At 39.7% G+C, this 24,477-nt stretch overlaps 1 protein-coding gene across 1 annotated transcript in view; it reads left to right on the top strand.

Annotated features, from left to right (window-relative positions):
- SUSD5 (sushi domain containing 5) overlaps positions 1-16,914 on the top strand; it is a 40,423-nt gene extending 23,509 nt beyond the window's left edge. Inside the window, exons 4-5 of the mRNA XM_027892476.1 lie at positions 6,488-6,676; positions 15,592-16,914. Of these exons, the coding sequence (XP_027748277.1) occupies positions 6,488-6,676; positions 15,592-16,880 (1,478 nt within the window). The 3' untranslated portion in view covers positions 16,881-16,914. The remainder of the gene's footprint in view (positions 1-6,487; positions 6,677-15,591) is intronic.
- The last annotated feature ends 7,563 nt before the right edge of the window (positions 16,915-24,477 follow it).

The following is a 24,477-nucleotide window of genomic DNA, read 5'->3' as shown; positions in this document are numbered from 1 at the left end:
CATTTTTTCTATATTCATCCAACCAATAATCTGCAGTCCCATATGAAATTCATCTGGTTCTTTCTCCAGCATTTCTCAACCTCACCCTCTCTCCATCGTCTCCCCACCCTCAGGGCACTCTCAGCTCCTTGCTGGGTCTAGGAATGGCTGGCTGGGCAGGGGGCTGCTGTGCTGTGGCTGCCTTGGAGATGTGAACACGCTGGTTTGTCCATCCATATGCAATGTCCATCAGTGGGTTAGCATTGCATGTGGGAATGGTAAGAGCTGAGTCCTACCTGTGCCCATCTCAGTGGAAAAGACACCTGGCTTCAGCTCTTTCCTCTTTTAAACTCATCTCTCCAGAATGAGCCGACACTCAGCAGCTTTTGTTCTTCGTCAGGCTTGGCTGAGATGAGCCAAATGCTCAGACAGACTGGGTGATTGAGGATGGACAGAGGGAAGAGTCATATCAGCTTTCTCTTCTTCAGAAATTAAGTTGATGAGAGTAGCTCTTCACAACTATTTGCAGTTCTCAGGGATGTGCAAAGGGCATCTCGAACCACCATGAAACTTCTAGTACAAACCGTCACAAAAAATTCCTTCTTAGGCCTTGATTTATAATTAACCTTGACTCAATTAACATTAGCATGCTCCAGCAGCAGGGCCAGTGGTCAGGTGCTAGCAAGAGCTCTGGATGCAACATCAGGCAAATAAAAATCCCGAAGAGAGAGAGACTTTTTTTGTTTTGTTTCTAAAATGGTTTTTGTTCTGTACGCACACAATAATCACAGCAACCTTTGAGGCTAAGAGTTGTTTTACATGCAATTGGTACTAAGCATTCTGTTTGACAAGGAAAGATGTAGCTGTAATGTTTTATGAATGCTGTGAGAATAGCTGCAGTTTTCACAGTACAGAGAAATGTGTCCTCTTGGTTTCTTATAAAGTGATGCTTTATGCAGCCATTAGAGTCAGCAAGACAACTCTGTACCAGCTCAGGATGTGCTGAGATCAGAAAGTTTCTCTCTTAGCCCTGAGTGCCAAAATACACCTAAAAATATATTAGATTCTGACTATTCTGAAAATGCAGTATCACACCTAAAGTCAGATTTGTAACACAGAGCATGTATTTATTCTCTATCAAAGCTCATTTTCAATAAGAAAATACCTCAAAGTATGAAGTAGATAAAGCAAGAAAACTAGAAAGCTGGAATTTTTCCTGCCTGTCTTATTTTTTTGTAATACCACATGCCATTTAATTTCATATATATATAATCCTTTTGGTTCTCTTATTTTTTTTTAACGCAGCAAAGGAAAGATCTTTTTGTTAATAGCTCCAAAGTTTTACTGGTTCTTTCTTTCAGTCACCCACTGATATTTACAGGCAACAAGTAAGATCTCTGTTCCATAAGGCTTTGATTTGCTGCCACCACAGGAAAACTAAACAGGCAGCGACTTGTAGTAGAGTAGAGCATAAATGCAAATCAAACTTTTTTAAACATGACTCCTGGCTCCAGATATCCATCGAAGCTTGATGGTTTATGCACATATTTCAGTTTGCCTTTTTCAACAGTATAAAAAAAGAAATTAGAGTGTTCTTTACAGAAAATATATTAAATGTACTTTACAAAAGCGATCAAACTGCAGTTTGTTTTGTGTAATATTAGAACTATTTCTTTGTATCTGTCGTGCTTTACTGTGGATATAAAATTTTTCATTTTTTTTAGTGCTACAGATTTCTTTTTTCCAGCTTTGCATATAGCTGTCAGTTAATTCCCACCTACGTGGTGATGTCATTTTAACTAATAAAGTCTTACAAGTCCTATCTGATGTAAGAGATATTAACATCCTAACATTGGTAGCTTACAAGCCACACTTACATCGGCTATGATTGAGGTTTGGTTCTTTGTACCCTATTTCCTCAGCACCTTTATCCAAACAGAAAAATTCCATATACTTTCAGATCTCTGCAATTAAGAAAGAAAACAAACATCTTCACTCGTCTCTTTCACAGGGCTGACTGTTAAGAGTTGTGTTTTCTAATTTCCTAATGACGAGATGACATCCTACAAATTCCAGTGGTCTCTCTGGGAAAACTCTGCTGAATTGAACGGTTGTAACAGGGGATGCTTTCTGTCAGGGCGGATGTCTCAGGTCAGCTTTCAGAGCATGGTACACAGTCAAAGTAGCCACTGCAGATAAACAGATTCCGGTAAATTCCCAGTTCTGCCAGGTGATATGGAAGCTGAAGTCTGCACCTTTTTCATGTCGATTTTTTTCTGCATTGATCTAAGGCTGCCCTTTCTGTAGACAGTGTTTTACCAAGACATCTCAAAAAGAGTCTTTACAAACTAATGGGATGCTTGTAATTCAAATAAAGATGCTTCTGGAGGAATCCAGATGGGGCAGGAGAGGTGCTGTGTTCTTAAAGAGACGCGTGTTAACTCTCTGCCAGAAATCACCTGTCACAAACTCCTTTCCACACAAGGTTTGGAGTTAAAGCCAATATTCTGAGGAGTCATTTTTCCTAAAAAAATAATCATTGACTGAATGTGCTAACTCAATTAAGAGGAGGCCACTTCAGTCCCATGAAAAAAATAGTTAATGAGTGTCTAAGAGGTCTGTAGCCAGAGCCATTACTAGCCCTAACCTATCTATGCTCAACACTTACATCTTTGCTGTGCCACTTATTCCCTATCATTTTTCAGATGTTGACTCTGTCCTGATTTCTACACGTGTATATTAAGGTCCTTCTTTGACTGTACTGGTGACTTTCACTCAAGGAGACAGTCTGTGCCAAACTACTGCTGACAGGAGGATCTGCTGTGTGTTTTAACTGATTTTCTTATATCTGTGCTGTGCTGTCTTGCTCTGTAGACCAATCCACCCTTGTTTACTGGAGGTCAGTTATCAACATATGGAGCCGGGTTACATGAATGGCCTCAGAGTCAATATGCAGAAAACTCAGGAAGGGTCATGATGTCCAGAAACCAATTCCAAGTTTCCAGGTTTGAGATGTGATCTCGAACACAAGCAGAGAGAGCAAGGTAGCTGTTGGATGGCCCTCCAGTATCAAGAAGATCATGCACTTCTACTGGGAAGCATGCAGCGGGCTAATTTTTTTGCAAGCACTAAGAAAATATGCTGGTTTATGGGAGGATAGATGAAGGGAAAATCTGAGCTCCAGAAGGAGAGTTCAGCACTGGAGGAGCCCAGTCCTCATCTACCACCATCACCACTGCAGGCAACCCCTGCGGTCGCCCTAACAAAGAGCACTACTGTTCCTCTACATGACAAGCTGCTGCCAACACACCCTCTGTCACGCTTTGTGGCCCAGATCTGCCTCCTCTCTTCCAGCAAGAAAATGGCCTGAATGCCAGCACTGAGCACAGATTGTTGTTACAAATAAGCCCATGCTCTTCCAGCTCCTCGCACAAAGGCTGCAGACAAAAACCTGAAGCCTGTCCCCAGCAGTGGCTCAGTTTGATGAGTTGCTGTGCCAGTGTCACTTCTGTACACGTACCAGAAAGAACACGTTTGGCAAAAGGCTGAGCAGGAATTGTCATAGCAACCAAGACTGCAGCAGGACGAGGAACCATAAGATGCTGTAACCCAGAAAATTTCTATACATCTTACACAGGAGAGGACAGCAGCAAAACGGATGTAGGAACTTGAGTTTGTCTTTGTAGGATATCAGCTTTCAATTAAGCTTGTCCATGCTGTCACTCAATATGCTCTGCAGCAAAGGCATGACCTTACAAAGTCACGAGAGAACCAAAAGTTCCCTACAGAGGGAACAGATGTCCATGAACATCTTTAAAATCTCTGCTTTTCTTTCTATTCACACACCAGCCAGGTCTCTCTTTCAGGCTCTCATAATTCTGTTACCATATCTGTTGTCAAATTTTACTGTAAAGAACCCTCCAGCTTTCTTCTTTCCTGGAAGGTTATAGTGTGCTTTTTGAATGTGTTTGCCATATTTAACTAATGTGTTACTTGTATGGTTCCTCTGGCCACAGGATCAAGAAGCAAGGCTTTGTAGATAAGAATATCCTGTGATGTATTATTGTCTCATACAACCTTGGGATCAATACTTCCCTCAGAGCAGACACACAGCTCCCATTCGTACCAATAGAGGTAGCTATATAAATAAAGGGCATGAAATGCAGGGCTCTCTAACCTTCCTGTGAGGCAGTAAAATAATTTTTTATTCCTTTCATCCACATCAATCTCTATTCATCTGACCAGTTCACAGGAAAGGCATTAGCTGCTAACTGTGCCTCACTTCCTTGGATGCCAAACCTCCATAAGACTGTTCATAAACTGAGCTTTGCGTAGCCTCAACAGCTTGTTTTTTTCTGTCAGCGTGTGTGTGCATAACTCCCACTAACTTCTGAAGGTGTTAGACAGTATATATATATATTTATATATTTATATATTTATATATTTATATATATATTTATATGTATCTGTGTGTGTGTACAGTACTGAGAACAGACTTCAAAGCTTTGACTTCAGTAGCATGTCCCTTATATTAGTGGCAGCTGTTTCTCAGCCTACCCAGTTGAGAAGTGGTTAGTCAGGTCCATCAGATGATTTCTGAAAGCCTGATCCAAAGGAACTTTCACAGAGGGTGCATATTTATCGTAGGATTTTTATTTCACTACAAGGTTCACAGCTGGCAACATAAATACATCATATTTTTAAGCAAGCGTGTGTTTACCTATGCCTAAGTCAGAAGCGGGTAGATGATGGGAAAAGCAGCAGCTGGGACTCACAGGGATTTTGCAGAATGTCCCCAGGGCAAAAGTAGGAAAGCCTGGGCTTTTGCAGAAAGGACGCTGAGAAAAGCTTTTCTGTTAAAATTGTTGCCCGCTGAAAACACCGGATGCGAACTGGTGTCAATGGAACTGTTGCTTGTAAGATCTTGTGCTGCTGATGCCCTAGAAGTGGACTCCAGCAAAATAGCAAGGGTGCCCTCTGAAAACATTTCTCCTTCTGCATGTTTAGGAGCATAGTCTTGGAGGCCACTTTTTCAGCTTCCAAACAAAAGCCTTTTCAAGGAACATAATCTTTGCTTAGCCAACTGAGCAATTAGGATTTTGGACCAAGGCAAACTATTTCAACAGGAGAGATCAATACCAGAACATAGACCTGATCCTATGTTTCCTTATTCCATATAATTCCCAGAACTCATCTGCCTTTTCGTTTTCTGTTGCTCTGCATCGGGCAAAAGCAGGTTTTGAATCTTCAGTCACTTTGGCAACAGGAACAGGTTTTTTTTTTTCTTCCACAGTCAATAAGGGCTCTAGAATCACTGGGAAAATATCTCAGCTTTGAGAAAGAATATAGAAGTGTTTATTTGTACCAACACTGCAGACTTTGTCTATTGGGTTTCTTGGTGAAATCATGTTCTTGCATTATAAGGTTTTTGTTTGGTTTGTTTTTGTGTAACCAGGAGATACCTATTCCAAAAAGGACCGTAAAAAGCCTGGAGGAAAAAGGGACGTGACAAACCCCTCCTGAAGAGCATTCTGAGAGACAAAGACCTTTGAGCGAAGAGAATCCACAATGTTTAGAATTTCTCTAGAATACCTTGATCTACCTTGTCAACAATAGCCAAGATTGTTCAACCTGAAAAAGAGAGTTAAAATTCAGTTTACATTGCGGGGGCAGCTGTCTGTCTGCCTCCTCTCTGCAATTCTTTCATACAACCAAAAACACAAATCAGTTTTGTTGTTGTTTGTAGTAATTTTTGCTTCCTGGATTTTAAAGCTGTCAAAAAAATATTATCCAACATCTTGTTGGCTTTCATACCCTGATAAATTTAGCTCTTCAGATTCTCACAGACAGCAGAGCTATGTTACCCCTGGGTGTTTGTAAGTTGAAGATCACAAGTCACTATTTATTTTATGGTGTCTATAACCTAAAACAGGGGAAATCTGAGTATCTGGGAAGAAACTTGATTTTGAGAAAGACTAGAAGATTCGAGATAGTCTGAGAAATGACTGGTGTTCACCTGGACCTTTTCTTTCTGCGAATGTGGACTGGGTCATTGCTCAGCCCCTGTTGGCTTCCTAGGGTGTAGGAAGAGATCAAAGTGCCCATCTTAAACCATTTCACAAGCATTTCTGCAGATATGAAAAATGACTGTGTCCAAACTTTTGCTTTCCAGTCCCAACCTGCCCAAGAGGTTTTTAGCTTTCGTAGAAGTAGGCAGGGAAGACAGCTGTAACTTGGCATCCTGACTTGTTTGAAACAAAGCCCCTCTAGATGCATGACTTACACATCAACAACATCACAGTTATTGCATCACAGTTGCAGCCCAATACATACCTTTCCAAATACAGCTGAAAATAGTTGTGAAGGAGCAAAGGGGCAAAGAAACAGATGAGATTTCTGTGGACATGTATAAGTTTATCTTCAGGGTAACTCTTTTAGCACCGCTGTTAGCACCACACTAAAAGACTATTGTAAGGTCTCTGCAATCTCGTCTCTTTTTATCTTTCAGACAAGCCCTGTGGGGACCCACCATCCTTCCCCCACACCATCCTGCATGGCCACACGGGCTTTGAAATGGGGGATGAGCTGCTGTACGTTTGTGCCCAGGGGTACATCATGGGCAACAAGGAGACAGCGTTCACGCTACTCTGCGACAGCTGCGGGGAGTGGTACGGGCAGGTCCAGGCCTGTGTCAAAGGTAAGCTCACCCAGCACAGGGAGCATCCCCCCAGGGGTCACATCCTCCCATCAGCCTAACCAAGAGGGTTCCAGGCTTGCAGGGGTGTGTCCTGGGCAGTCCCTGTGAAGCTCAATGTCTTACCTGGCCCAACAAGGGTTCTCCAATCCCACTGGTAGACATCTCCAACAAATCACAGGCGAGGATAACTTATTCATACTTATATGAGCACGAAGTTTCTTTCTGGGCAGCACAATCCATTCAACATAAAAAAATCTTTTAAGCTCTTGACTTTTTCCACGGGTCTGTAAGAAGTTAAATGAGATGATCTGAGCTTTTACCAGGCCTTTCCTTTAGCTTTAATCCTTTTGAATTTCTAGCCTTACACATATGATAAATGCTGCTTCCCTTTGTTAGTTTGGGAAAATTAAAGACTTATGTAAGTTAAGACAGCTGCCTGTGCCATAGAAGTCATCTGTGACAGAGTGGTGGAAATGCATTTTGTGTTGCAACTAAGCAGTGAGATGGAAAAATTAAAAAAAAAAAAAAAAAAAGTGTATGATTTTTTAATTTGTCCCAATAAAAAGGTGAGCAGCTAGTATCTTGTACCATGTTTTTGAGTACAAACCCAACAGTAGTTGCCCAGATATTTATTCCCTTGAAAGGAATGAAAGTGGATTTTTTTTTATCAAATTACTTGACTCAAGAAAAAGGATTTTTATTTAACAAACAAAACAAACAACAAAAATCCCCCCAAAATAAACCTAATCCCAAACAAAACAAAACAAAACAACCCAAACCAAACCAAAACTCCAAGCAAAATGTAAAAGCTCTGGGAAATTATAAGAATGATATTTCCTTAATTTAAACCGTCAATAAAATCCACCTTTAGATGTTAGTTATTCTGCAGTAAGCTTTTAACTTTGCCCGTGTTTAAACATAAGCTAAATAGTACCATGAGTTCAGGTGTGGATGTAATCCGAATTCTGCTTTCTCTTGTTTCCCTGCTCAGTGCATAAACTCAACATTTTTTCCAGTATTTAAGAACAGTCATCAGAGTACTTTACTAATTTTTTTCAGGGAGAAATCACAGTTTTAAGATATTATTTCTAGCAAAACAGATACATTTTAAGCAAAGGATTGGGCAGCCATTGGGTAGCTGAGCGATCTATATGGGTTGGAGTTAGCATATCAGTTTCAGAACCTATGTATTCCTTAATGCCCAGGGGCTTGCAAAGAGTTATTTTTACTTATGAATATATACCATCAGGCAATGGATAATCATGAGAAAAGGTCAAGCTTGTTCTTAGTATAAATAGGTCATGTCTGTGCATCAGAGAACCAGACTTTCAAACCCATCCAAATGGGTAAAAAAACCCTCCAAAATAAAAGAACCAACATTTTTCTGACCTATTTCAGCTTCTGAAACTGTTCTTACAAACGGCAGTTTGGATGATTAAGTGAAATACTTCAGGGTGTAGAGAAGGAGCATGGAGGGAAAGACAGAAAAAAGAGTATCTCCATCTGATCATGGAATACAGAATCATAGAACAGTTTGGGTTGGAAAGGACCTCTAAAGGTCATCTAGTCCAACCCCTCTGCAACAAGCAGGGACATCTTCAACTAACCTAGTGGGTCTGAATCTCCTGTAATCCACACCAAACTGATACTTCTTTTTCCTTCACTGAGATAAGTGGAAGTTCTAACTTCACCACGCACAGAAATAAAACTGTATTACATCAAAGTAAGGAAGGGAAAGAATCAGACCATTTAAATTGTGTGTGTTTCACTGTTTCCTCTGGATAAAGAGTCTATTTCCAGTGTTCTGCCTGAGCCTTTCACACAGCTACAGAGGAGAGAAAAATATTTTTAAAAGAAATTGGAAAGAGTGCCTGTAAAATCACAAACATCAATGCTGAAACTTGGGGGAGATGTGATATTGTGGATTATGATTTTTTAAATTGTTTCCTTGTAGACTGAATGCTGAGAGTTTTCCTCTAATTAATGTTTTTCAAACATTTTAAGGACCTGGGATAGAAAATACAGTAAGTGTTCAACTAATAGTTATATATTTAATCCTCCTGATCACAAATGTTTAAGAAAAAAGACTTTACAGGAAGATTGAAATGTGTGATACTTAGGTTCTTTATTTTTTAAAAAGTAAGAATTCAGTGGAAAAGAACAGAAAAAAAAAAAGAAAAGAATTTAATTAAAAGAAACCTGGTATACAGTTGACTGATATTTTGGGGTCATAGGAGAGAGAAGAATAATTATTACGTACTCCAGAATTCAGCACGCACAGTGCTTTACCAGTGCTTTGAGGCAAGAGAGCACCTTCCCTATCATGAAGGTTAATGATGGGACTTAACAGAGAATTTATATCCCTGTTGGCAGAGCGGACTTCTTCTGTCCTAACCAGCTGACATCAGTGGAAAGATGCTTGTGAAGCCTCCTCAATGAACATTTAAGTGCTATGTTTAGAGGCTGGTAAGATGATACAGTTCCCTTGCTCTGCATCTGCGCCGGGCGAGCAACTGGAAACGTGAAGTGTTCCCAGTGCCCTTACACCAACACAGGGAGAAAACTGTGGTCAGAGGGTTGAGAGATATAAGCCTGTTCTTGTATTTTTTACTGTCTCTGAGACTACAGAAAAGTCACTGTACTGCTCTCTGTTGCTGCTTGCTCCACCTCACCTGTGAAAGAGTGATGACATTTATCTAATTTCATAAAGCTTTCTGAGATTTGGGGATGTTATACCTGCGTGTAATTGTTCTACTTGGTACCTTCCCCGTTACAGTGCCCAGCTGTCCAGGCAGAATATCAGACTAAACCACATTTTTCTCATTTGTGTAAAAACACTGGGCCTGCTTTACACCCCCAGTTGTTCACCCAGAGCAAATACGGAGTCAAAGAACTATCATCAGTCTCCAAATATAGCACTCAAGTGTTCTTTGAAGTCACTTTATGATCATCTTTCCTCTCTGTTTTGATCCAGCAAGAAGAGATACAATCCATTCTGGCACCCAGGATGCAAGTGTGCGACCATACAGTTGGCAGATTTGTAAATTCAATGAAAAAAAAGTTATGCATCAATACACATATAACCCAAAATACACAGCAGAACTTGGCTATGGGCATAACTGAACAAAATAATTTTGGGGTTATTTTAAGTGGATTTTGGATACAGTAAAGCATGCTGAAAATCAAGAAAACAGTACATTACAAACAGCTTTAATGTACCTTGTGCACAACAGATAATAGACTGTAATTTTTAAGCAAGATGCTTTTTAAGAAAAAAATGGCTCTGTACAGTTAGCGTTCCCTGTAATTCCTCATCACGAGAAGATGCTGTGTTCTAGCTGAAAACACAAGGATACTCAACCCAACAAAGCAACTTTAAGCAGAGAACAGGGAAATACATGGAGTTTGTAGGTTGGTGGGTTTTTTATTTTTATTTTTTTATTTCTCTGGAAAGAATGCATTTGTTTCATAAAATATATCCTGAAGATTGGCATTGTAGTAAGGTCTGAAAGTAGATGTGCACATGCCATACTGTGGCTGTCCTGCAGGCACAGACACTAAAGTTACCCTTGCTAAATGACATTTATTTTTTTTTTCCCAAAATGAACTACAGGTTCAATACCAGAAGCATTAACACCAGCACTTCTGTGGGGGAGGTCAGGTCTGCACTGCATTAGGCTGCATCCCTGAGAGTTTGCTTCCTCAAAGAGAAGACAGATGATAAAGCTGGGAAATCCTGTCCCACCTCTGCCCTAAAACTGGTTCAAAAGAACATCATCTATTTATCCTTTTCTCTGGGATGCTTTGGGTTTTTCCCACCATATGCTTGTGGCAGAAGGGTCCATTTCTTCTGCACATCAAAGGGATCTCCCCAGTGTCAACACCTGGATACTTGTCTAATGTGTTCAGAGCTAGTCTGAGGACAGTACTTCTGATGTCAGTCTAAGGAGAATTTGGCTAACTTTGACCATCTCTGAAAGTTTTATCTTCAACTCCCAAGTCATTTTGCCTGCTTCTCATTACTTTTGCTTATTCTCATTACTTCAAACGTTGCTTTCTGAGTTGATTCACGTTCATGTGGTCTGTAAGCACAACTGACCAGCACCATTTCCTTTTATGTTTTTTAGGGCGGTTTTTTGTTTGTTTGTTTGTTTTTTTCAAATTAAGAGAATCAAACAAAATGTTTCTGGCGTTTGATCTTCTTTGGGAATGCTTTTTTTTTTTTTTTTTTTTTTTTTTTTTTTTTTTTTTTTTTTTTTTTTTTTTTAATTCTGAAAGTGCAAAGGAAGAGTTATGACAGAAAAACAAGATCAGCAACAAAATGTCTCCATGGCCTGTCAAAACAATTGTTATGACAAACTTCAGTTCCCTTTTCAGGCCTGTCAGTGAGCGGTTGTATTAGATTAATGTAAAGCATCGATCTGGCATGAACTGATTCTGCCAAATGGAATTAGAAAAAAAAAAAATTGATGGGTTATTTATTTATATTAACAGGCTTTCTGCTGGAATAAAAATTATCCTCCTTCTTGTAGTTATTGCAAAAGACAAAAAGGAACACAATTTCCGTCTAGTGTACTCCGGTTGACTCGACAAGAGTGTGTTTGTGTGCCTGATCGAAGTCAAATGGATAATTCTTTGAGATGCTGTAGTTCAGAAATCTGACTGATCCTGGGCAAATTGGTCTACATGCTCTTTTCCTTCCCACCCTTAAAGACAGATGCTGTCTTGTTAACGTTTGCTGTAGCTACTTTGAGATTCTTAGAATAGAGGTGTTTTTATACAGTAGAAATGTTTATAATGATGGTCTACATAGAATCAGGTTTCAATTTCCTGTGGTCCAAAAATACATCCACAAAATATGCAGTGCACTTTATGGTTGTCCAAAATAGCAACACTCAAAATAGAGCTTGGATGCCAATATGCTATCTAGAAGAAAAATTAAAGAGATCCTAGAGTGTGGAAAACTGAGCCTCTTGTATTTGCCTGTCTCTATGTTTGGTCACTGTTTTCACATTAGGATCAAAAATTGAAGGAGATAAAAGCTCCTAAGGACCGTTGCCTCCCAAAAACGTTTAATTAAAAATTAAAAGGATTTTACCTTTTAATTTAGCTTCGTGTCTTTGGTAGTATGTCAGTTGGTAGTATGTCAGTGCAGCATCTGTTGCTGTAAAAGGTTCATTTTAGCCTCAGTAATCCCTTAGACATCAGGTAAAACTCACTGATCCTTGAGTCTGCCAGAGGAGGGGAGGGGTAAGATGTGACAATGACAAAATATAGAAAGATTCTGGTCTTGGATATATTAATTTTTGTGCTGGCTTTTCTTAAAACCAGACCTGCCTGGGTAGAAAGGAAGATGTAACCACTTTTAAATCAGCTACTAGTTGTTTTAAAAATGGGTATAAATAACGGTTACAACTGTTTAGATAAGAGGTGGAGCTGAATCTACTTTGGTTGTTGCTGCTCAGTACCAACACTAAGATCCAGGGACCTCAAAGTTCAAGAAAGTGCTGAGGAGGTGAGCAAAAAGAAGCGCAATCTGTTCTTGGAAAATCAAGACTTAAAAGATTGTCGTGGTACCACAAAGTCACTAACCCTCATTAAAGGTCAGAGGCCCAGAAGAAAGAACAGAGTATTGTTACTGTGTAAATCAATGCAGGATCATATAAATCAAAGCTTCAGAGTAAGGGGGTCTGTACCTCCTTTGATGGTTAGAGAGCTCAATAGCTGCTTTCATTCTGGCATCCTGTAAGCTAACATTAATTATGTTGGTAGTCTTTGCTATAAACTATAGAAAAACGTGAGATTGCATATGAAAATAAGTTATAGCAGCTTTACAACTTGGGCCACAATCTGATTGTCAGAAGGAACAAGACTCCCTTATGCAGTGACGAGCAGTGCATAATGAGCTCCAATCTCAGGCTCTCTTTAGACTACAATGGGCCTTTTCTTTCCTCAGCTCAACACTAAGAAAGCATCAATTCATTTCTCTACAGGCAGGATCAGGACCAAAGACAGCAGGTTCGATGGAGACTTGATTGATGGCTCAACAAACCTTTAGTATGTTCTGATAGACTGAGGACTTGTATTTTCTTAGGAGCACATGCTTTTTCCTGATGTGCCTCCATGGGCCGAAACTATATGGCAGGAGAGGCACTAAAGAGAAAGAGCTTCGAATTCCATAAAAAACGTGTTACTGCAGTTGTTAAGCATTCACCAGTGATCCATACTCATTGGTGAATGAGTATGGATCATACTGGTCATCTCATTGACCAGTACCTAAGGTATTATAGTAGCTGCTCATTCATATGGCTAACTAAATAATAGGTCTGGAGGAAACAACACAAGAATGTGGATGTAATTTTTGTTCATGGATGTGTGGACCTGCCCTAGAACACCATAACATAAAAATTAATGTTTCAACCTCAAGTGGATTACTGTAGTCTGAAAAGTAGATGAGTGGAAAAAATAGAGGTACGAGACACACAAGTGAAGACAGACTGGTGTGATGACGCATCTCAAAAAAGAAAACAATGACTATAACAGCTGGTAAATGGTGACTTCTCACATTACAATGTTCCAGGTCATACACATGCAACAGACACCTATCAGCTGTCCTGAGAGACACTGGACTTTAGTGAAGCAGGTGTGCCAGATATCAACCTCTAGCAGGAGTCTGGATGGACAACACAATGGTTTGAGACACCATTTCCATGCCAGGAGAGTGCCAATCAGGTAGAAAAATTTTAAGTGAAAGCAAGCCAAGGGACAAAGCGAGACTGTTGTTTGATGGCTAGCAGAAGTGCAACATAGCAATGGCCAGTGCCATGCAGAGCTTCATGAATATGTTGCTACAATGCTTTAGTATTCAGAGCTAGTCTCCATTCATTTACAAAATTCTGAAAAACTATTGGAAAATATTTTAGGATTAACTAGAAAAGTGAGAGTCCTACCAGGAACCTTTCCACTCCAAAAGTTGTATTCCCCTGACTGTTAAGTTACCCTTGCACCAGACAGAAGTCTTTTCTGCTTTGGAGAAGATGGAGAGGTTCTAGAGGATTACACAAGCAGACGAGGACACTGGGACCAGGAGGGAGAGAGGTCAGTTGTTAGCACTGTTTTATCATGTGCAGATTTCACCCAACACCCTTCTTATGAGATGAGAAGACCTGCTCTACAGGACGATAGTTTTCACAGAGGTATTAACTCTCCACAAGCTAGGGCACACATTTTGGTTTCCTCAGCATAAGTGCTTTGATTTCTGGTAGACCCAGATGCTATTCCAAGGAAAATACCTTTTGTTAATGCTCATTCTGTTTTGGCACCTGGTTTAAGCTGTTCTGGCAAAAAGGGAGCTGGTGTGAGCTGTATCACTGCTGAGCGTTTTTGGTCAGACTGGTTTGACAATATTTCTAATCTTTTTTAAGACTAGACCAAATATGGCTCTGCCAGAAGTCTGGGAAGCAGTCTCCAAGGAGAATGTGACTCAGGTGGAAATTGAGGTGTGCCCCAGATGAAAATGTCATGCAAAATTGGTTGAGTGTAGAAAGGCAAAAAAAAAGATAAGGTTTTATGAATTCATTGATCTGTAATACAGTTTCTCCTATTAATTTCTTGTTTCCTGTGCCATGCCAGGTCTATTGCTTCACTGTCTTCATGAAAGACTAAACATTCTCTTAAAAAGAAAAATTCTCACCATGATTCAGTTTGTTTTATTTTCCATATCCCAAAGCACTATTTTCTATGACTTTTAATGCCAGCATAAATCTCAGCAATTACATCAACTTTCTAAGGAGTAAAACTTGTGTGAGCTGAAAATCAACCACCCTGTCCAGTTTGGGAAAGGTTTCATTGAGCTAAGGTTTTAGAAGAGTGGAAGAAATATAAATTACAATGCATTATTTCATTCAAACATTTAGCTTCATGTTTTAAGTCAAGCCTATTTTGCTTTAAGTGCTAGGTCTGTTGAGACATGGGGGGTATTGCTAAATCAAACTCAAATTTTGTAATGAATCCACCCCTCTATTGCACCCAGTGGGATTTTTTTTTTTTTTACCAGTTTGATTTTGGTTTTTTCCTCTCTTCTTTTTGGTAACATTTCATTTCTTAAAATTGGAAGCCTGAGAGTTGCTTACAGACAGTATTATCACGATACCTAGGAGTTAGGCTTTAAGTATTGGATTTCAGTTCTTCAGATGAAAACAAGCAGAACTCAGTGTCAGCTTTGGTGGTGGGATCTTCCTGAGGCAGCTTTGAAGAGCTCTTATGGAATGAGAAAGACAGTTCTGGCCCCAGAGGTTGTATCATTGCAACACTAAGGTAACTGAAGAAAAGCAGGATAATGATAAATATGTACCTTGATACTTTGAACAGAAGGTACTGGATATAATCCTTTAAAGTCATCTGGCTCAAAATGGATTATGTTGCTGTAAAACTTCTAGTTAAAAAAACCCCAAACCAGTTTGGTTTGGTTTTTTTTAATTGTCAATTAGTAATTGATTACTTTTTCCTATACCTTCCTCTCCATGCACATTTCTTGCTTGAATGTGATGAATTTTTTTTTCAAGTCTGGCAGAGTCATATTAAGGAGGGCAAAAGTTTGAGAGAAGCATAAACAACTGAAGGAGGTTCTCTGACTGCAGGTAGTAAGTTATTTATTATACATTTTTAAATCTGGAAAGGTAAGATATTAGAAGTTAGTGTTGACACTTCTATGATGTTTTAAAAAAAATTATATTGCGTATCAGCTTATGGTGGACCTTATCCCTTTCAAACAAACAATAACATAGAATGAAAAATACTGTCTAAAAGTCACTATTCATTGCACTTTTCTTCTTGGCTTATTGCAAAAAATGATCCCAGTGCTTTTCTGGAGAAATTAAATGTTGGCTTCTGTGGTTTGTTTTTAATGTTGCTAGATGAAACTGAGGCACACATCGACTATGAAGATAATTTTCCTGATGATAGATCAATACCTATTGTTGAGAATGAACATAGCAATGGCAAGGAAGAAATCGAGCAGGAGCAAGAACAGCTTTCCTTGAGTAAAAGTTCAGAGGAAGGAAGAACTGGAAGCACCAAAGGTATTACTCAGGACACAGATACTTCTGAAAAAGGAAGCAGGACACCAACTGAGTCCCCTGTGTCACTTCTAAGTCAAAAAAACTTCTTTTGGTTTCCATCAGAAACTTTCAGTGAACCTGAATCAGAGAAAGAGACAGATGATTCCACTAAAGCACAGTTTCCTGAAGGTGATAACCACATTGGAGGGAAGACAACCTATGATGAACCTGGTGCCAAAATGTTTTATGACAGTGACGATTTCCCCATTGGACCCATTCTCACAGCTAATGATACAAAGACAGTGATAGATGCAGTTGCCGTTACTGATGAATCATGGTTAGATGGTTATCCAGTAACACAAGAGGTGGTAGAAGAGGAAGTAGAGGAAGAGGAGGGCGATAAAGTTGATGGTTCGATGGGAACAGAAGACGACATCGTCCTCACGACTGACCAACCGAATCATGTCGAAGTAAGAAAATCAGGAAATGGCAGCCCAGCTCCAGAGGAAGGTTTGACACAGATTGTGGCAGCAACAACAAGGATAGATGATGAAGGGGCTAAAGAGACACCAGTATCACTTACATCAGCAAGTGGTCTGGAGAACTTCAGTGTGAGCAGAGGTTATGATGACGCTGCAGGGGAACATCCAGCTGCATCTCTGGAAACTGTGACTCAGGAGCCCAGTACAACAATACTGTTTGATGTAACCAGCTTAAAAACATCCACGTCAGAAACCTCTGTGATGCTCAGCCCCTCCGATTACACTCCATACGCAGAACCAAAAGAAACAACCACCTACCCAGAACAAGTAGCAACCACTGCACCAGCTCCAGACATCCTTACTGACACAGCATCCCAGGAACTAGCTGAGCAAGAAAATCTCACCCAGGGCCTTGGAGAAAAGCCTGTCCCCACTTCCGAGCCCTGTGAGGGGGAGGATTGCCCCAAGTCAAGTAAAGGTGCTATCATAGCAGTAATTGTGATTCTTCTCTGCTTGCTAGTGGCTGCAGCTGTACTGGCAGTGTGGTTTTTCAAAAAACGGCAGCAAAAAAATTCTGTCTATAAATTAAATGGAAGGTGTCAACCCAGACATCATTGCTACCACCACTACCATCACCAGCACATCGAAATGCAGAAAGTCTAACCAGGGGCTGTTTGGCAGAGATGCCAGAGATCAGAAGAAAAAAACATACTGATGCTAGAAGGATCACATGACTCATGGATGCTAAAATCCAGCAGTGCAGAAAGCAGAAGAAAAAACACAATGCTAAAGGAACATAGAAGACAGAAGAGATTTCAACCTTTTGAAATCACAGTTTAGCGTATTCAACTTTGCAGAGCTAAAGAATCTGTACATTTTAATCACAAGGGTCTTTTGGAGACATCAGCAGGACACAAGCATGCTCAGTACTACATCTACAATTTGTTCCGCTTTTACATTTTGCTCCTATTAATAATAAATTAATTGATTAATTTCTGTGTTACCTGGTTATAATGTAATGGTAGGGCTGGTCGGGCCTTTTTGGTCTATTCTCAGTGGAAGAGGAAAAGAAGAAGGGAAGAATAGGAAACAGATGTTTTTGGAGCAACAACACATGCGGTGTTTGTTCCTTTTTTAGAACCTGCCCAAGCTGGTCAGGATAAACCACCGTAACAAACTATTACCTGATGTGTTTTAAAAAAAAAACCTATATGCTACCATACTTTAATGGATACTATAGCAATGATTACTAAGGTAATTTTCTTCAACATTGTGAATTTAACAAACCATGAATGTTGGATCGTTGTGCTATTTTTCTGGAAGGTGTTCTTTTAGCCTTAGTGAAGAAATTCCATTCTTATTCTAATCTTCCTATAGAAATTATGATGTCTCCCTGGAATTCAGATAATACTGTAAGTGCTATTCTTCCTTAAATATCAGCAGGAGAGGAGTCAGAGCACCTTTGATTCCAGGTGTTATGATGAACAGCCTCTTATTACAGAGCCAAACAGTGATGAAGCACTTTCCAGGGGAGCTCTATATAATAAAGTCAGCTGCTTTTCTGAACATGATGTTGACTGACTAAGATACTGAGTTTTAATTCACAGCCAGCAGTACCTCTGGCAACTGAAGCCACGTGAACTCTGTAGAAGGACTGATTTTTTCACCATTCTGCTCTTTCATCGGCTGGAGGGGTGTTTGGGGTGGTCACTGGCTCTGGGGGATAGCCCTTTTGCATGCTGCTTATTGTGGTTTTAAAGATAAAGCAGACCTGAGAAAGAAAGAAATTGCATCCAGTTGACAAAATGAAAACACTTGGCTTTCTAGATTGGCTGTTTGTGTAAAAGCACTGAGGCTTTTCCAACAGCACGTTCCATTTTCAGCAGTTCTGAAAATAAATAGGGAGAGAGGGGAGCATGTTTTCTAGAATCCCTTAACATAATGTGAGTTTAGTATGAGCTACTCTTCCTTACCTTTCTAAACGAACAAGAGAAAGTCTGGCAACTGTGAGTAATCTGCAGGTCAGAAATAAATTCATCTGCCACTCAGTCAAAATATGCCAGTAGCTCAACACATCAAAATATTGGAGTAAGAAACTGTGCCTGAGTGGGGTTCACCCATTTCCATGTTCTGCCTTGAGCCACAGTGGAAAGCATCTCTAACTCCATGGAAGGTAGGCTTTATCAAAAGGAGTGCAGAATTGGGCCCCTCTTACATGCAGCCACCAATCTCAGGGCTGGTAAGCAAAACAAAGCATTTTTAGATGGTGGATATATGTTATCTTGGAGAATTTGACCTCAGAGTGGTAAGAGTTGAACCTAGTTGCCTGGCAAGAGCCACAGTAAATGAAGAATGACACAAACTGTACAGATTTGTAAATATGTCTCTGACGTACGCATGACTTTGTGCTTTTAATGCATTCTAGACTATGAAATAACCCAGAATTTCTGTTGTAAACTATATATATTTTTTTTTTTTTAATGCAGAAGAAAAACCCCCAACAATGGATTTTGCACTAAGCAACTTTATGGAGACTGTTAACTCAGCTAAAACTTATCGTCTGTAATCCCATGGAAATATGCTGAAAGATAAACAAGGGAACATCCATTAAAAATATTGCTTAACTGAAAGGTACAAGTAGGTGTTACAGTCCTGTGTAGCATCATTCAAAATGAAAAGTCAATACCATTTGGCTGAGGAACTGAACATGTGAAAATGAGACTCAGAATATAATTACAAACACAAATTGTACAAGGATCTTCTTTGAGACTTTAAAATACTTGTTATTCATGAACCAGAAGAAAGTGTACATTAACATAATGCTTTGGAGGTATTTAAATAAAAATCAAGTTACAAAAAAAAACGAGGAAAGGAAGTGCTTGTGTGTGTTCTTGTGCAAATCATCCAGTTTGCCCACGTTTATGAAGAAAAGATAGGTCTGTTACTCGGATAAGCCTTGTAGAAGATAGTTTGATATATAAAAAAGTAGCTGAAAAGTGTATAGCTTAGACTGCCAGCCTAGTTCTGCTTTAGAACATCCACCCTCTTTTGCAGAATCATCTCTTTGTACTCACAGTATTCACTTAACCGGAATGATTCAGAGAGTTTGGGAAAACTAATAAACTGATGATCTATTGCTCTGTGATAAAAGTCATGTGTCATTCTCATCTAGGGAAACCACATATTACAAGAGGCTGATTGGAATCTGCTCACTGGGGTTAAAACTGAGATATGATCTCCCTCCCCCCTGCTTTTCATTATTAACAGCTACCTGTTAACTGAGCCTCCATTTCATGTAGATCATGTGCTGCTGTGTCTGGACAGAGACTGTATAAATTGGCTTCAGCTGGCTGAGAACTGATGCTGTGGGGTGAAACACAAAGCTACTGGAAATAGTTGGGGGCTCAAACCCTTGCAACCAAAAGGTGTTTGCTCCCCTTTGTACAGAAAACACCGTGTTCATGCATTTTAGGTATTTACTGAGTTCTCAGGCTGAAATCCTCTCAGTTTCTGTGCTTGTCCTCGCATTAGTCAGGTAGATAACAATATATGGTTTACTGTGTTGTACTGCCTTGCTGCTTAGTGTACCTCAAAAGCTATTACGCTGCGGATTTGTTGCCGTGGGCATTGGACCCAGCATAGATTGATTTTTAATTCAATGATTTACCTTTTTTTAATACCCAATTATTTCTCATGCAAAAGATACAACATAATACATAGCTATGAAAGATCAGGATATGTAGCTATGAATGACTATTTAGAAATTAGTCTTAATAAGAAATTATTAGAATGTTGTAAGACTTGTCAAGCTACATGGTTTCCATCAGTTCAGGACAATACTTAAATTATATGAATTAAATGTTTAATTCATTTTCAAATAAGTGATAGTGAGAATGGGGCAAAGGCAGAAAGCCTTTTTTCTTTTTTTAAAGTTGGCATTTACATAAAATTACTTCTCTGACCCCCATATTTCCATGTGAAAGTAAGCAAGTTCCATTACTTTGCAAAAGAATTAATCAGGGGAAAAAAGCACATTTGTTACTTCATGCCACTTAAAAGACCTACCCATGAGATATATCAATGGGAAGAAAAAGTTAAAAGTAATCAAAGATTAGAAAGTTTGCCTACAGGAAAGGTTAGCATTTATAAACTTCAAAATTTGAACTCTCTTCAGAACTTAGTTTCCATATATCACCACTACTCTACGGAGAGAGAAGAGAGGAAGGAGGAGAGATGGGTGCCTAAACCACCAAATATTTCCTTGCCAAAAATAAATAAATAAAAAGGTATCTATTTATTTTAATATTTTTTCCGAGGCACTGAAGAGGACTTAAGATACAAACCCCTGATTTGCTGGGGTGTGCAACCCAACTTACTTTGGCTATTTCTTACTTAATTCCTTTTTTGTATATAGCTTAAACTCTCCACACTAGGTCATTCAAGTCTTGAGTCACCAGGAAAAAGAAGTCGCTGTTCAAAGTATGGCAGACAACCAAAAGTTCAGACAGCTGCAATGAAGGATTAGTTGTGGGTTTTTCTCACTGCCTTGCTACAAACTGCATCACAGCTCTATGTTCAAACATTATTAAATGGGAATGTTTTCTCTGGCACTGACTACTTCTCCCCACAGTCTAAGTATTGAATTTTTTTAACTGAAGTAGCTTTGGTTTACAGCTCACATTAGAACTTAAAAACATATTTCCATAGTAGCTGGCATATGCAAGCAACTGTTTATTCTCAGCACCAGCCATAATAAACACTTGTACTTCTATAATCCAACAAATCTTTGTCTAATCACAACTCCATTTTCAGAGCTGAAAAATTTGCATGCTATTTAAACCATTTTTCATGAAGACTCTCTAGAAATTGAAATATTTTCCAAGTCTGCCTCCATTATCAGTAGACTAATAATTCACTGTAAAGGATGTGAAGACATATAGTGGTTATTAATGGCAACAGTCTCTTGAGAAAAAACTTTGTAAATCAGGGCATTCTATCAGATTTCCGTGTGGATAGTTTGTCTTCAGGAGACACATCTTTAATTCTGTCTCAAACTTGCTCTGGAAAGTATGGAGAAAAGACATCTCCTTGGCTGGATGGGTTTTTTGGGTGAATTAAGAACAGCATCTGACTAACTTTTGGGTTTATATTTTAGCATTCCAAAGCAGTATATCTCTGGAAAAGGGAGCAATTTGAATTCGCTTTTGGCTCATGCCTTGTCAACAGAAGTAATGAAGATCTGCTTGCAGAATTGCTACAGCAAATGAAAGGGCCCAGCAGGACATTTGAATTCCCATTGAATTTGCCAGAACTGATCATTCTAAAACTATTTGTTTTTTGTAGCCGACTTTATTGGCAATTGGAATTGCCGAGGCACAGAAGTATGGAGCCTGCGAGGCTGTTTTATGGGAACAGAATTAAGCTTTGAGGAGAAAAATCACTACCACCCTTCTTCCTTTCTTAATGAATGTTGCTATTTATGAGGATGAATTAGCAAGAAGCCAGTAATACATGAAGAATTACTATTAGTAGGAGTAGGTATTAATTTGAAAAAGGCTACATACTTAGCACAGCCTGTGAGATGCACTGCTTTTCCACCTGTGCATCTCTTCCCTTGCCCAAGCTTTAGTTCTTACATAAGAAACTGTCCCGACACCCAGCGGTTGTGTTTTTCACATCAGCAAATATCTACTTCAGTGCAACAGCGCTTCTGACCCAGTTTAATCTTCACCTTCCAAGCGGTTCCCTGTCTGCAGGACCCCACCAACATGAAAACCAGCACAGGACTCACATGCATGCAGACCCCTGTGCTACACACTCGCCAGAAGATGGACCTCACTCACCATTCACCTCCAAGTGGTGATGGAATGACTGAATTACTGCAGACTTTCTTGTGAGCCGAAATGCAGGATCAGAGGCCAACAGAAGACCCAGCTTTGGTACTAGAAATGTGAGCAATTATTAAAAAGTGTAATTGTAGATCTCTATAACAAACAATACTACCAACCAAGGCCAATATGAAGTTCACCCCCAGCATCAGCAGACATGGCACTGATGTTCAAACCTGTCACATGAACTTGGTGGGTTCAACAAAATTATGTTACCGTGAGAATCAGCATCGTACTGTCAGCCTTGCCAAAAAAGGAAACGGTGATGCATCTAAATTTCCCATCTGGTTAGGTAGAAGTTGCTAATATCTGAGGCAGACAACTCACAACTACAGGAATTTGGGGTGGCAGAAGGGAGGCAAGAATATTTCCACAGCCTCCCAAGAAAAGCTGGCAGGATCAGAGGAGTGGAAGAAGAGACACTAAATTATTGCAGTCACATGTAAATGTTGGCATTTAAAAACAGCAGCAGGAAAAGAAAAATCAGTTAAAAGAACCTGAGAATGCTGAAAAAAAGCCACAATAAATACTGAAGAACTGGAAGAGGAGCTATTTCTCATTAGAAAAGAACAAGGGTTTGAGAACTACTTGTACTCATTAAGATGGGACTGGCTTGGGACTGTATGTAGTGGAAATTAAGAAAGCCAGAAAAAATCCAGAGACACCTGAACAAAATGAAAAAGGAATCATGGTGCCATTTCAGGAGACCGCAGGAGTATCAGTTGCTTCCTCAAATTAAACAGAATAGTAAAGGACATACTTACTTTAAGTAGGCTTAAGGAAAATAAATCATTGGCTCATGGACATCTTAGTAAATGATGAAATTCCCCACCTGAGAAGGCACCATGGCAGGGGATTTTAGCTGCAAGATGGAGAGCTGAGGAAATGACTGAACATGAGAAGAGATCAGCTTAAGGAAGCCTTGATGATGGAATCACAAGCTTACCAGAAAACTGATAATACCCAAGAGACTTGCAATAACCACTGAAAAACTGTTCAATGAAGAGGAAAAATCAGGGTTCATAGGCACTAAATGTATTCCCAGTGTAATCCACTGAAGTCCAATGAATCACAAAATAGGTAACTCTGGCGTGCTCTGTTTGTTCCAGTGGAATGAAAATATGGCAGTATTTTACCACGTACTTTGCTGCAATCTCGGACAATTAGCATTCAAAAGGGGAATGGAGTGTTTTGACTGGAGAGAAATAATTCTGGGTGGCAAAACAAAGAGATCCTGGAACCTATTTTCTGTCATCTCGTACCTACAGCAGTCTATGCCACATGCTTCACCAACAGGCAAAACCCGATTAGAAGCTTTGCGCACCCGCGTTATTTCCACGTAAGATGTACAGTCATGGAAAACCCCAGGCTCAGGAACTCGAATGACAAGCACTGCTCTTGGAAGCCTTTCAGGTTTTGCCTTGAAATACCTACAGGCAGCACGCAAGAGTTTGGGTACCGCAGAAACAGTCAGGCAACAGCCGGTGCTTGGCAGAGCTCCGAAGCCGGCTTGGAGATGGGTGATAGGAAAAAGGTAAACTAAAAAAGCAGAGGCAGTCTAGATGGATACATCCACCTCCAACCAGCTCCATGCCCTTTAACAGTGGGAGTTCTGGATTTGAAAGCCAGAGTATCAAAAGATGAAGCTATTTTGGTATATGGTCTTGAGATCAATCGTTGAGTTCCTGAGGAGGGAACCTGGAATTGTCTATGAAGGCTGGAAAGCAGGACAAAAGAGGACTCCAGAGCAGTAACCTGTCCCTTGAGCATACACATACCTCCAACAACTGAAAACAAAGTATAAATCGAAGAAACTACCCCAGCAGGGTATGACATGTAATTCATGAGGTGAAGTGATGGTTTACAATCAATTGCTTTTACATTTTAAAAGCGAAGTTCACTTCTTACACAAAATTACAATAAATGGAGTGATAATATTGTGTGGAACAAAAACCAGAACAGATTTTAGTTTGGCAATTCACTCCATTCAGCTGAATAACAATTCAGTCATAAGAGCACTGAATGCTTGTCTGCCCTTGATATAAGTGGGATGAAATCACTTGCAGGACTTGATCCTTGAAAACGAAAGAGGAAAGCAAAGGATGAAATCCTGGATCCTGCTCTGAGGTCAAGGGGTTTCTCCTCTTCAGTATACTTATCTGCCAATTCACTACTCCTCTCTAACATACTCTTTTGGGCCTTCAAAGTATTTCTGTGTTGGAGTCTGCAGTACAGCTAATAATAAAAACAACAGGAATTCACACATAAATATTTTTCAAGATTCCATTTAAGATCCCCACGTTTCCCCATGTACTTACTTTTGGATGAAAATTATGCAGACAGTCCCATCAGACTGGAAAAACCAAGCAAAC

This window comes from Empidonax traillii, unplaced genomic scaffold (assembly GCF_003031625.1).
Source record: "Empidonax traillii isolate 1590-97213 ecotype Southwest subspecies unplaced genomic scaffold, ASM303162v1 scaffold14:size4059594, whole genome shotgun sequence".
In the NCBI taxonomy this organism is placed as follows: Eukaryota; Metazoa; Chordata; class Aves; order Passeriformes; family Tyrannidae; genus Empidonax; species Empidonax traillii.
The sequence above is the reverse complement of the archived record's forward strand: the minus strand, read 5'-3'. Positions and strand labels throughout refer to the sequence as shown.